Here is a 14,363-nt window from a genome sequence, read left to right as displayed (position 1 = left end):
AAATTTCTAAACTCTCTTCGTACCAAAAGACAAGCCCTTCCCCCTATGAAGACCAAACATGGAATTGCACACTCAGATGAAGGAAAAAAGTAGAAGCCCTAATCGACAACGTGGAAAATGAATGCAGCCCATCTTACGAAAACTTAAATATTAATCTCATTTATAAAGTTCATCGTCAGATCACAAAAGCCTTAAGACAGCTAAAGGATAATTCAGGATAATCGAGAAAATAATCAATATTATATCCCAAAAGGCTCCTGACATCACCAATAGAATAATAAAATTACTCCCAAGGAAGGCCATAACAATGGCGGCCGGTAAAAATTTAAAGTGGGGGAGCTGCATTATACAAAATTTAAAAAAAAATTCTTTTTCCTAATCAGTAACCAATTTATTGATAAATAAATTTTCATATTAAAAAATTGCTTTATTAAAAATATTTCACTCTCGAACAAACACCAATGATAAAAGTTTCGTATCTCACAGAAATAACGCGCGCAAGCATACGATACACTGCCCAAACGAGCAGTGTCGGAATCACTTGTAACGTGCAATGAGAAGTGGAAACGAATATCGGCGAGTCTAGCTGCAATTGGCCCAACGTGATAATTCCGACACTGCGTTAGATCGCAGTGTATTTGTGTCGTAATCTAACGTGTTAATCGAACAATTCAAATTATTAACTATTCAATCAATGTCAAATCATAAGCTGCAACCTTTAACATGTATTGCATTTATATAATGTTGTAAGCATTGTTATTATTTATAAACACAAACAAAATTTAATTTTTTTTCATTTTTCCTTGGAGGTGCAGTGTCGCAGTGCTTATGTACGAGCAGCCACTGGGCCATAATTCATCTAGTTAATAACCAATTCCATATTAAGACTCCAGTACTTTCCCACAACTTGGAAAATTGCTAACATCATCCCTCCAAAAAAGCCTGGTAATAACCCTCAACTCCCCTAAAGCTACAGTCTTCTTTCCTGCCTCAGTAAAATAACAGAAAACGTCATCCTAACAAGGCTACAACTAGCAGTGGACAAACATAAAATAATCCCAAATGAGCCATTTGGTTTTCGCAAAGCTCACAGCACAGTGCAACAAATCCACCGATTAACAGAAACATATCTTCCATGGTTTCAACTGGCACCTCCACACTGCTGCTGTCTTCTTGGACGTTGCCAAGGCCTTTGATAAGGTCTGGTATCAAGGTCTTATCTTCACACTTATTGAAAATAACATCCCAATTAAGCTAGTAAAACTTTCCTGAGTTAGTTGATCTCTGGCACGGGCAAGCAGGTTTTTTCTCCCGGAAACTAGGGTTTTTTCGTCCCGTAAGCTCAAGAAAATCCACCGTAGAACCCACGTTATTTCAGACATTAAATACGAGTGTTAGGGTTAGGGACCACGAGATGGCGGCACTTGTTGAGCCGTCTCTCTTCACTGCGTGCCGCTTAATTAGTGATAGCCTTGGGCCAGCTATCTCTGTTTGGGTATCAGTGGAGATTGAACTGCATCTCAGTCTCCAAAAGTTAGATAGGGCTAAATGGCCTCACCTACTCCCTATATACGGAATAAAAAGGCGTTAGCTGATTTTTTTTAGAACTTATTAACTAATACCTTAGCGAAAGATACATGCAAGTAAAGCTTGACGGAATTGTTTCATCAAGGCTCAATATTCTAGCTGGTGTAAATTATGAACAGTAGTGGAGCCAGAAGGGAACCTCAAGGTTCCCTTCTGGCCCCACTACTGTTCATAATTTACGTATCAGACATCCCTCTAAATTCAAGAACAACCATTACGGCCTTTATGCTGACGACACCGCTATTCTAGCAAGGTCTCTCAGCCCTCGCCTGGCAATCAGTAGACTCCAAGGAAATATCAACGCACTGGAAAAATGGTTCACCAACTGGAGGATTCAAGTAAACCCCTCAAAAGCTCAGCCATGTTATTCTGTAGAAAAAAGTCTGCATTAAAGACGACCTCTTGCTCTCTAATCAAAAGATCCCAATGCAATCAGAGATTAAATATCTTGGGGTACTACTGGATAAGAAACTTCTTTTTAACAAGCACATCAATCTCATTCGTTCCAAGACATCCAAATAATAGCTCAACTCTACCCAATGGTCAACCACAAGAGTAAACTGAACTTACATTACCGGATGGTTATACGTCCAGTTATAACCTACGCCTCACCAGCATGGAGTCACACGTCACGATCAAACATCTCAAAACTACAAAGAATCCAAAATAAGTGCCTAAGGATGATTCTAGATGCCCCATGGTTCATCAGAAATTCACAGATTCATCGAGAAACCAACGTTCCTTACATCTCCTCCCTTCTTCGTGATCTCGCAGAAAAATTCTTCGTCAAGTCAATTCGCATTCAAACCTCGCTGATCGTACAAGCTGTCAATTACAACGAAACAGAGTACTCCAAATAAAAGACCGAAGGCTATTCTACTCCCAGATAAAGGGGAATATGAAAATCATTTTTGCTTCACCCATCATGACAGTAGTGTTATACGTTATACTTACTTCGATAGTTGTTTAATTAAAATTATTTTTTTTTGTCAAACGATCAATCATGGGCAGACTGCTTCAAGCACCATTTCATAGTGATATTTATTATAGTGCAACTAACTATAGTTAATTAGATGGATTAATCGAAAACAATTTATAATATTCGTATGAATATGAATATTTTATATTACATGAAGTATGAATGTATCATTCTTCAAGCTTGTATGAAAAGTAATGATGGGCTACGTAAATGATAAGGAATAATAAATCTATAAATAATAAATATTAATCAAACATATCAAATACACTAAAAGTTTATGAATTAATATATTACTTCAAAATAATTTTAAAAAATTCTAATTTCATAAGTACACCTTTAATTTATTAGTACTTTGTTGCAGCTCTACGTTAACGACTTTTTTGTGGAATTAATTGCTGGATTTGAATTTTTAAAGCTAAAACCTGAACCTACGCAATTATAAACTTTCATTTGCAGCTTTCGCACGCAAGTGGTCTTTTTAATATTTACTACATAGTTTTAATATTTAATGATGTACCTTGGATTTAAAAACAGTTTTAATGAAATGCCGTTAATGAATAAATAAACTAGGCTAATAATTCATTCGAACAAAAATCATATAATGGAGGATCCATTACAATTAAAACTAGCGGGTAAACCTCTAGTATTAATGTTACAACAATTTTATTTATTAGTCCCAGTGAATTACACTGGAATTGATAAGTAAAATATAAGGGAAAAAAAGAAACTATACGTAAGTTATGTACAATAAATATGATCAGATGTTCCTTCAGTATCTTGCGCAATCAACTGCTTTTTCTGTGCAGGATATAAGGTCCTCTTTGGTACAAAGTGATTGAAGAAGGGGACAAGAAAGAAAGTGTTCCATGAACTGGGTCGTCCTACACTCACACTTATCTGGTCCAGTGAGGTAGCCCCATTTGATGAGGTTTTGTTTGTAGCGTCCTCTTGTTCGAAGTCTGTTGAGGCTTTTCCAAGTATTGCAGTCCAAGTGGGAACCACATGGAAGATGTTCGGCTATTGGAATACCAGTATTATTCTCCGGGTATAGTGCAAGCGATTGTTGAAGTCTTGTCTCTGGAGGGTTTTTAGGTGGTTCAACAGTTAGGAAGTTATGTCGGGATCTTAGTCTTTGGTTTTGAATAGTGGGTGGCGTTCATCATTCATTTGTCTGCTTCTTTCGTCAGCTGAGAATGCAGATCTTTGAATTGAAGGGGGTGCAATACCCAGCCAAAGTATACAGGTCTTCTAGTGGTGTTGGTTTCAGGCATCCTGTAATTAAGCGGCAGCTTTCATTCAATGCTGGGTCAAGTTTTTCAGCATGGCAGGATCTGGACCATACTGAACAAGCATATTCAGCAGAAGAATAGCAAAGGGCCAAGGCATAAGATCTCAGTGTGTTAGGGTCTGCACCCCATTTGGAGGAGGTAAGCTTTTTTAGTATATTGTTTCTTGCATTCACTTTTGCCTTTGTTTTTTCTAAGTGTGTTTTATATGAAAGAGTGCGATCGAGAGTCACACCGAGGTAGACTGGGTTCCAGGAAGGTTCTATGTTAGAGCCTTCCCAAGAAATCTGTAGCTTCCTTATTGTTAAGGTTGAAAAGGCCAGTCTGGATTTTCAAGGGGTTTGGTTTTAATTGGTTACTGCTATAATATGTAGTCAGACTATTTAAGGCAAGTGATAGAGTAGTTTCAATGTACTTGAAATTTTTTTTGATTGAGTAGCTATGGCAGAGTGATCAGCATAGATAAAATTTCTAGTTCCTGGAAAGATGGAGAGAGAGAGAGATCATTGATGTAGATGTTGAAAAGTAATGGTGATAACACACTTCCCGGGGGAGGTCATTTTTTGGGGGATGCCAGCGGCTCTTCCTATCTCCCCCCCCCCTAGGTCCACAAAAAGGCGTCTGTTTTCCAATACGACGATAGTCTAGTTATTCTGTATATTTCATTTCTGAATGTAAGATGGTTTATGGAATCATATGCCGCAGTTAGGTCTATAAAGACTGCTCCTGTGGCTAGTTTTTGCTCATAACCATTTTCTATGTATTGAGTGATTAGGGGTTGTAGCCTGTTCAAAAATAATCGTTCATAGAGTTTAAAGATGTTGCCGAGTAGTGATATAGGTCTGTAATTTTTTTCTTCGGTTGGAGTTTTCCCTGGTTTCAGAAAGGCCACCACTTTAGCATGCCTCCAGGTAGTTGGTATCCTTGGGTTCTGAGGCAAGTGTTGTACAGCTTTGATAACCACTCTTTAGTTCTCGGTTGAAAAAGCTTAATTTGTTCGTTACAGATATCATCATCAAGGCCTACAGATTTTCTAGGTTTTAATAGGTTTATGGCAGCGTTGAGTTCAGTGATGGTGAAGTTTGAGTTAATCCTGTTTTGTTTCTCTCTTGGGGTTCTAAGGTTCTTATTTTCTGCTACTATGGATCATTTCAAACCCTTCTATTTCTTTTTTCCATGAGGAACTACTTACTTCTGCCATCTTGGAGCATAATTTTTCTCCTGCATGGGTAGTCTCCTCTGAGAAGGGGTTGGTGTTGTAAAGTTGTAAGTAATCAGCATACTGGGCTTGTATGTCACTGAAAAGGCCTGGAATGTAGTTTGTGCGGCATCCTCGGGGGGATATGTTTGGTGGAGATTTTCCTCAGTATTTTTATGAATTGAGGATACTCTCGAGGGTTTGGAGGGACTGGTTCTATGAAGCGGTCAACATCGTCAATGAAATCCTTCCAATTAGCTTTTTTGAAATTAAATCGTTGTCTGTAAGGGAGGACTGTGTTAGTCATAATGGCTGGGTTGAATTGAAGTTTTATAGGTCTATGTTGAGTATGTGGAATGGGATTTGAAACCGTTTTAACACAAATGTTGGATATTTTTGAGCTAACAAATACGAGGTCAGGGTTATAGCCTCACTTCCATCTGTCAATGTTGAAAGATGCAGGAAGTTTTGGATTATGTATCAGGTTTAGAGAAAGGTTTTCAGCCTTTTCAACGAGTTCTCCATCTTCGTTGGACTTTGTGCAATCTTAGTTAATGCTGTGGGTGTTAAAGTCACCTAATACATTAGTCATGTATACACTATTGTTGAGGAGGATGTCGGGGAAACAGAAAGCTTCTTCTGGCTTTTATAAACTAAGGTGATTGAGAGATTTTAAATGTGACTGCGATAATCTCAATGTTTCTGTTGTTCGTTGAGCCAATGGACGATGGAATTAAGTTTTCTTTTGTAAATAATGCACTACCATATTTATCATGGAGTATCTCTTTGATGAGTTTCATGCCATGGATATAAGGTCTTGAGCACCTTCCCTTCTATGAGTTTCTGGTAGGCAGAGCACATCGCAGTCATTATCTTTGCAAATATTTCCAATGAGATCGTGCTTGATACTGGAGAAACATTCAATATTAAAAGATATTATTTTTAGTCCTGGGCCCAGGCGGGATCCTTTAGGGCCTAAATTTGGGAGCATTTTAGTTCGATCACTTGCGTTTGGTTGATAGCAGCGTTAGCTTCCCCTAATGGGTACTAACAGGATGCAGCAACGAGAACCTAGCTTCTGCGTACCCGCTAGTATTAACTAAATTGATATAGCGTAAAAGGTATAATGAAAAATAAAAAAAAAGTAAATAGATCCAAAAATTTGAGATTGGGCACTAGAAAAATATTAAACATACAATATCAAATAGCAAAGCGTAGAAACGAAGCTGTAATATAAGACTGTATTTACAATAAGGTCGGAAATTATTGTAGGGTCTTATGTTGCAAACTCAGCGATGCACAGCATACGAGACTTTCTTAATCATGCTCATATTTTCATTTCTTCATATCAGCTTGAAATTTTTAAAGAGATATTCTGCCACCCCTAAGTTTTTAAATTAAATAAAACTCGGTTTGTTCATAGATGAGATACAATTTTGCCGTCCTCGAAACAACGACGCTCCTAGGTGTTGCCTGAGTTGCTTAGTAAGCAACTCGGGCAATGCCTAGTACAATCAGATGGACAAATGATTTTGGTCGATTCTACCCTAACTACACGGAGAATCAGCTGCTTTTTGGGTTGGACATCATCATCATCATCATCATGCATATCAAGGATTATTTAGGCCTAGTCTGGGCTGTTTCGGCCTTTGAAGTCATCGTTGAATCTTTTAAGAGGACGTCCTTGTTTTCTTTTTCCTAATGACTTGTACTTAAAGTACAAGTTTTGGTAATCTTTCTATTTTTATTCTTTGAACGTGTTCCATTCATTTATGTTTATATTTTTTTAATTTTTTCTATTACTGATTCTTGGTTTAATCTTTCATAATTTCTTCGTTTCTTTTGTGATCAAATAGAGTATACTTTGCAGTTTTTCTCATAAACTTCATTTCTGTTGTTATTAATCTTTGTTTGTCTTTTTGTTTTATTGTCCAGATTTCACTTCCATACAATAAGACTGGTAGGCCTAATGTATTGTATACTTTTAGTCTAGTTTGTTTTTGAACTAGGTTTGGTTTAAATATAGAGTTAATTACACCTGTTATATTTAAATATTTTGCAATTTTTATGTTTACATCTTTTTCATTATGGTTGGACATACACCTTATAAAAATTAGGTTAATGCATTTCTCACCGGAAGTAGTTGGTACAAACTGTTTACTAAGTATCTGTATCATTTCTCTCTGTGGCATTTCTTTACCTAAACACTGTAATACACTTATGATCATAATTCGGTCGGAATTTATACAAAAATAAGACAAACAGCTTCAGACAGAAAACTAGTCAACAGATATTTTCAAAAACACAATTCTTTAGTTTTATAATTATTTAGTTGCACACTAGAAATAATAAAATGTTTTCTAAATGCCGATCCAATGTAAAAAGGACATCCGAATATTTTTTTTTTCTATAACGAACACTCAAGCTTGATTAAAGTTTTGTAGGGGAAGCCTTGAGAGAAACAGAAATATTCGCAGACATTTTGATATAACCCGTTTTTGCTTTAATATTCTAAGAAAATGCCATGTAATATTTAAGTTCTCGTCTTGTAGCATTATAGCATACAGTTTTGAATTAAGTATTATTTCCAGATAACGTAACTTAGTATTTTGTTTGTGTAAATCTGTTTTTAGTTAGTTTTTTGGTTTATTTCTTCCGGTTACCACATTTTCTTTTCATAATGTCTTAAACTTCTCATTCACTGTAACCTACTTTGACTAGCCAACATTTTGGAACACACTCAAAGAAAGCCTTCCGATTTCTTTAATATTTTATGCCACTTTCCGTAACACAGGTATATGGTTCGGTGCAGCCTTCAGGGAACTACACAAGTCCTTATTTCCACGAACCAGGAGTGTTTCCCCTGTATCGATGTGTTTGTGAAAGACATGAAGCTTCCATCGAGAACATACAAGGTGCGGCTGGTAAAGGTAAGGAGGTTTTTATTTTTCTATCTTCTTTCTTTATTCCTAAAATCTTTTAGAGTAAAAAATAAAATACGAACTTAACCTGTTACAGAAAGGTGTATACAAAGAATAAATAAAAGTGTTTTTGTCTTCATAATAAAATAAATCAAATAATAATCAGTTGGGTTTCATTTAGATTACAGCTCAATTACGCTGTTAATGTAATGCATTTATCATCATATAAAAAAAGGTCTGCTAAGTGTAAGCAGAAATGGTACGTTGCTACGACAACAAGAACGATGCGCTCGTTACTATGGCAACGTTTCGAACAATGGAACTGTCTCTTTTTACGCTTTCATACAAGAATAATTAGAGGAACAAAATGCACACGTGTTTTATCGTCAGATTATTACCAATTTATACTGTTTTGTTAGTGTTAGCAGTATTTGATCTTCAAATAATATGCGTGCGGTTATAACGATAATTCATCGACTGAAATATGTTGAGAAAATGTCAATATTTCATTACATAATACAAAAACGTTCAGTTATTGTTGTTATTCAACTATACATCGACGTTATAGACGATTTCTGAAGCCATGTAGAAGACTACGTCTAGTTATTTCCGTTACAGTTAACGGATGTCCTGGAAATTTCAAACCTAAGACTTCCGGTAAGTTAAGATTTAAGTGTATTGTTAAAGTCAACAGTCAAAAAACAGAGTGGTAACAATAGTAAGGGATATTTGTATTATTTTATGTATATTATGATTTATAACTTAACTTCACACATCAGATGAGGATTTTTGTAAAAAAAAATAAAATATCCAAATTTTCAAACAACAATAAAAGAAAAAATTTTAAGTTAATTTTATATTTACAATTATCTACAGTTAATATGCATACCTTATGTATTGTAGAAAGCCGTGTATGCTTTCAAGAATAAGGTTTACGATATCTGTAGCACTTCAGCACTAGAAAATGTTCTAACTACAGTTCTGACACCATCCGTTAAACGTTCGAAAGACTGACGTGTAAAAGCCACTTGAGCTGACCTCACCTGATGACATGATCGCATCCTGACTGATCAGCTAGATCCTTGCGTCACTAAGATATCGAATAGTAAAATATTATCCTTTTTTTTTCTTTTTGATCACGGGACTAATCGATTGCGGCACCATCTTTTCGCTTTACTCCATTCTGCCACCTGAATCGGTCTCTCGTGCAGTGGCAGCGGAAAACTCCCCTAATACGTTAGTCGGCAGGATGCCGACGTTACTTCTGCATCAGCACACTGGTCCCTGTTTCCGCATTAAACATTAATAATGATGATTTGATTAGAGAAAGCTCCAAGGAAACGCTGACCTACTCAAGAAATGGTCGTATCCCGTTGATTTAAAATAAATAAAATAATACAGATAACAACAACAACGATTGGTTGTTAACATGTTCTATGAATTATTAATTTCATGTTAATATAAAAGTGTGCTTTATATCCATTTTTTAAATGTCATTTTCGCCATGGCGAAGCTCATCAGGTTGTAACTATTACAACTGATCAGTTTGAGTGGTTGCATTGCACCGTTGTTTGTAGATTTCCTGGACTTCTTTGCAGTTTCTGTGGTAACTGAATATCAACACTGGTATTCAGAGAATTATATAGATAAAAAGAGCTTTATTTAAAATGAAAAATTATGTTTTTTTCACTCCTATTCAAGTAAGTGTTAATTGGAACTGTCAAGAAAAATCTATGCTTGGGTTTACGATAAGACACCTGATAAATGAATCTCATCAATCGTTTTCTCCCTTACGTAAAATATGATGGCGTAAATCACTTAATTAAGATCCATTAAAGATAATTAAAAGACGGTTTTAATGGTCTAAAATTGCTCATTAGCAATTCCGTCTTTACTTTCTGTTTTTCTTTTTTATTTTCTTTTGATGAGCCCAGAATAAATCAAAACTTCACGGAGAAAAAAAGTCTTCACCTGCAGTTTTCCAGCAGTTCAAAATTATAACGAAAATCAATATGGATCGCTATGCTCAGGTGCCTGCTTAATGAGCCGATTCTTCGTGCTTTCAAAATGGGTCGAAAAATTAAACTGAAGATCAGTTTGGTGTTGTTTTTAAATCATTCATGAAGTTGTTTACTGTTCCTCAGTAAAAATTAATGCACTGCGGGTTAATATATTAATGAGATAATTGCCAAACAGGAAAGAAATTGTGAAAGAAAATGGATCTTTCTTTCACATTATGTTTTTTTTTCCCTTTGCAAAATTTTCTCAAGAAATTAGAGCCAAACTTGCTAAGTACATCTCTCTCTCTCTCTCAAATTTATTAAGGATAACATATGTTATAGGAAGAGGATGATTGAAAAGAGCTGTTGACGTACTGCGCACATCCCTACAGAAAGATCATCTGTTTAGTTCTCACAGACGACATTAGAAAGAGTAGACGTCATTTATTTGAACTTCTTAATCGACTATTGATAAAATTCACAATACAGAAATAAAAGAAGCAAACTACAAAAAAAGCAGACCAAACTTTTGAATGTTTCTTCTTGAATTAATTGAAAAAAGAAAAAGTTATAATTGATTGATTGTGTTGGGTCAGAAGCGTAGTTAGCATTTAATTTGACGGGAAGCTGCCGTGTATTTTGTATTGGTAACTATTGTCTGGCTAACTACATTTTTGGTTCTGATAGTGTGTGTGTGTGTGTGTGTGTGTGTGTGTGTGTGTGTGTGTGTGTGTGTGTGTGTGTGTGTGTGTGTGTGTAAACATAGTTCAAATCTCAATTTAAATCTAAGACGTGTTATTATCGAAAGAAAACTTAGTGTTGTATCTGTATTGATTAGATATGAAACACGCATACGCAAGCATAAACAGCGCATGTGCAGACTCCCTCCTTTTTTTTCCTCCAAAGATTTTTATTGTGTTTTCTCATACAATTTTTGTCGTTTTGTCGTTTCTGATGAAATAATTATGCATTCCAATTTTTTAAAAAAAATTATGAGCTCAACAAAAATAAACTTAGCGCTGTTGAACATGTTTTTGTACATAAATATGTTTGTAAAAAATTAAAAGAAACTTTCAAACCAAACAATATAAACATGTTTAAAACTCTTGAGAATAGAGAGAGGGAAGAGAAACTGTGTAATAATATGTAGCAGCCAACATTCTGCATATTCAAACACTTTTATGTGTATTCTACCCACTACAGGCTGTAGTATTTAATACATTAGTATTAATATCGTAGATGAACTAATGGTTTAGATCACTGCTTCCCAAACTTATGGATGTAAAGGTCTTTGGAAAAATTAAAATATTCACAGCCCCATCGAAAAAAAAATCGTAATACAGACATATATTATTATAATATTTATATTCAATACAATTTATATTCAAGATTATTATTTTTTTATTTTTAAAAATTATTCTTAAAATAATGAGTTGATATTTATTACTGTTTACTAGAATAGTGATATCCATAATCTATTTTGTAATTACACTAAAGCCTGTCTGTTAAGCATGTAATCCATTAATGGTTCTCTGTAAGTGGATGTGAGTATGCTAATCGATGTGACTATATAATTATACTTTGGTTCGATCGTTTACAAAAATATTGAATAAATATGATAATAAAATTGCCCTTTGTGAAATGCTACAAGCAATTGCTTCTAGATTCTTGACGAGTTTCTACGATGCTGTGGCCTGCAGTTTTACTTATCTTTTTCCGTAATGCAAGTACTTACTCAATTCATCAAATCTATATTTGTTCTAGGGGTTCACTAAAATGCTACATGAGAAGATTAATTTTGGAACATGCGAACTCCCTCGTACTGTTTCTAAGATACATTGTTTTATTCAAGTTATAGACTGGGATTATTTTGAAATCGTTCATTGCTAACAAGGTTCTTTGTGTGCTAGAGTTCCGATATAATAGCGATTTGTGATTTTAGTTGAAATTCAGTCACGTGTGCCTTTCAAAAAATAAAAATATCTTTAGTTTATTAAGTCGCGAATAAAATTATTTGCTTACATATTCATAAAAGTGTCTCAAACATCTGATAAAAATATTCATTGTTTTATGGAAAAGGCTCTCTTTCTCTCTCTTTTTTTCTCCATCGTGCTTCTCAGATGTATTCACAAGAGATAGAACCATACCTATGCGGACACATATAGTATTTTTAAATTAAAAAAAAAAAAAAACACGAAGTAGTGATTTGCAGGTTTGGATAGGATTAAACTCCCTTTCAAAAATTTCTAAAGAAGTCAATTTACTTGGCCGTGATAGGCCATTTTGGCCTTAACACGAAAGGAAAAATGAGGATGAAATGGTACGCTCCATTCTTCCTAGATTGAGCTCCTCACGGAGAAGAGTTGCTGAGTAACCCAAGAAATTTAGATAATCATTTCCATTAATGTGTTGTTTCAACATACTCGTACCATTTTGTTTTGTTTTAATAATATTATAAATAATAAAAATCATATTCTGATATTTTTGATCTTCCTTATAAAAGTAGATTTACCCATTCTCTCACCTTATTGTATTCAAAATTCTAATTAGAATATATTTAAATAGAAATATGGACGATTTTAGGTTTCTTTTTCAAGAACATTTCCGTCTCTTTTCATCCCTTTTTCTTCTCTGCGTTAAACTTTCAAGAACACATTTCCCTCAATGTCTCCTCGAATGCAGTAATCTTCAATCTTCAACCTAGCCTTTGAACTTTCTCTAATGTTTTCTTATCACCTAATAGTCTGGACAGCTTGATCAGTTTCTTATACAGTAGCACTATCATCTCCTTATTACTACTACTTGTCATCACCGTTCGCTGGAAGCAAACGTTTTGAGTATCCTTGACAACTTTAGCGATGTGTTCCTGAACTAACTATCCACCAACACTATCAAATACTTTGGCATCTTCGCTCATTCCGTCTCCTCTAGCCAAAGTGCATGCTTTACACTTGGCCTTCACACAAAACTGCTATCCGCATGCATCCTTCCAAAACTCCAACCTGTTCAAATACTCTTAAAAAATTATATCCGAGTCCCTGCTATTATTCTCCCTATCTCAATGGCATCTATTTACAAACACTGATTATATTTGCTGTTTGATTTTATCTGTCGGTGAAATGGACTTAAATTTTGGGTCTATTTCTTTAATATGTATCATTCAAATAACATCCAAAACAGAATTATCTGTTCATTCTTCGCGTGTCATTCTTTTCTCTCGAGAAATTGCTTCCCTCTGTTTACATAACTAACCTCATCTAAGCTACCAATCGACCATCCGTCTTCATCCTATTCAATTTCAGTAGTAGATTTCCATGCGATATTCTATTGAATGCCTTAGCAAATTCTAGAACAAAAATCAATGCATAATCACTCCTGTATCCGGTGCATTGGCCACCTTGTTAGAAAATGTAACTAGCTTACTGAAACAAGACCACCTCTTTAAACCTATGCTGTCCTCCTAAAAGATTCTTATTCTCACTAAGCCAGTTTAATAGTCTATTTTCAACCAATCTGTTCAGCACCTTTTCCATCTGATATACAAACTAACCTTTAGTTTGCCACCACTGACTTGGACGCTCTCTTATGCCGTGGCACTATTCCCTCTCCTGCAGATTGACCTAGGGAGGCTCTCCTTGGTAAGAAGCATTTCAATGTCCCATCTCCCCTCTTTCTTTCATTCAAGATCCTCGCAGTCGCTTCCCGAACTCGATGCTGACTCAACGATAAAAATTGTTTGCTATCGAGTCGTTTTAAATCTAAAGACTTAAAGTACGAACAGTTTTAAATACACCTTTATAACACACGAAGAATACGAGAAGGCATAACCATTCCTCTTTGTCACGAATATAAAAATGGGATAATTTTATATAAATATCATCTGTTAATCAAGATGGCATTCCTGGTATTAAATTTCGTTGTTATAATTTTTCACGTAACTATTCCATTGACGTTGCTTTGTCTATTAGTGATACAACTCAAAATGCAATTTAAAAACTTAATGCTCTCTCACCACTTTTCGACATACACAATAAAAATAGACATTGAAATGTTTGAAATGAATGTCATTTACAATTCTCTTATGTCATATTCTCCCCCTAAGTTGAATTACCATATTTTCCTTTCATTTTTTAATTTTTGCAGCATATTCAATGAGATGTCGCAAACATTACCCATTTATCTCTCAGATTAACTCTTGGAAATTGTCCTTGCGATCAAGAACGAAATTACGCAAGCTAAGCACTTATAAGTGATGAATTTACTGGAACTGTCACCTTACTGGGAACGAAGTTAGGCATTGGAGCATCAGGTGATCGCATAACGCTTTTGAGATGTCGCTTCCAATAGAAGAGTTCTGAAATATTGTCAGTAATAACATAAAAGTTATCAGAC

At 35.1% G+C, this 14,363-nt stretch overlaps 2 protein-coding genes across 9 annotated transcripts in view; one reads left to right on the top strand and one right to left on the bottom strand.

Moving 5' to 3' along the window:
• Positions 1 to 9,102, bottom strand: part of LOC150093683 (beta-1,3-galactosyltransferase 1-like) — a 204,767-nt gene extending 195,665 nt beyond the window's left edge. Inside the window, exon 1 of the mRNA XM_090412787.1 lies at positions 8,861 to 9,102. The gene's annotated coding sequence lies outside the window, so the exon portion shown is untranslated. The remainder of the gene's footprint in view (positions 1 to 8,860) is intronic.
• The window catches only part of LOC150093682 (beta-1,3-galactosyltransferase 5-like), a 100,241-nt gene that overhangs the window by 49,632 nt on the left and 36,246 nt on the right, over positions 1 to 14,363 (top strand). For all 8 annotated transcript variants that reach the window (XR_016550309.1, XM_090412805.1, XM_090412802.1 and 5 more), the window contains one exon: positions 7,845 to 7,980. Coding sequence is in view for 1 of the 8 variants with exons in the window: in XM_090412807.1 (XP_090268933.1) it covers positions 7,845 to 7,980 (136 nt within the window). In the remaining 7 variants the exon portion in view is untranslated. The remainder of the gene's footprint in view (positions 1 to 7,844; positions 7,981 to 14,363) is intronic.

The sequence above is a fragment of the Typopeltis vanoorti genome, chromosome 23 (genome assembly GCF_054136105.1).
Source record: "Typopeltis vanoorti isolate ZY-2024b chromosome 23, IOZ_Tvanoo_1.0, whole genome shotgun sequence".
In the NCBI taxonomy this organism is placed as follows: domain Eukaryota; kingdom Metazoa; phylum Arthropoda; class Arachnida; order Uropygi; family Thelyphonidae; genus Typopeltis; species Typopeltis vanoorti.
This window is presented reverse-complemented; position numbering and strand designations above follow the sequence as displayed.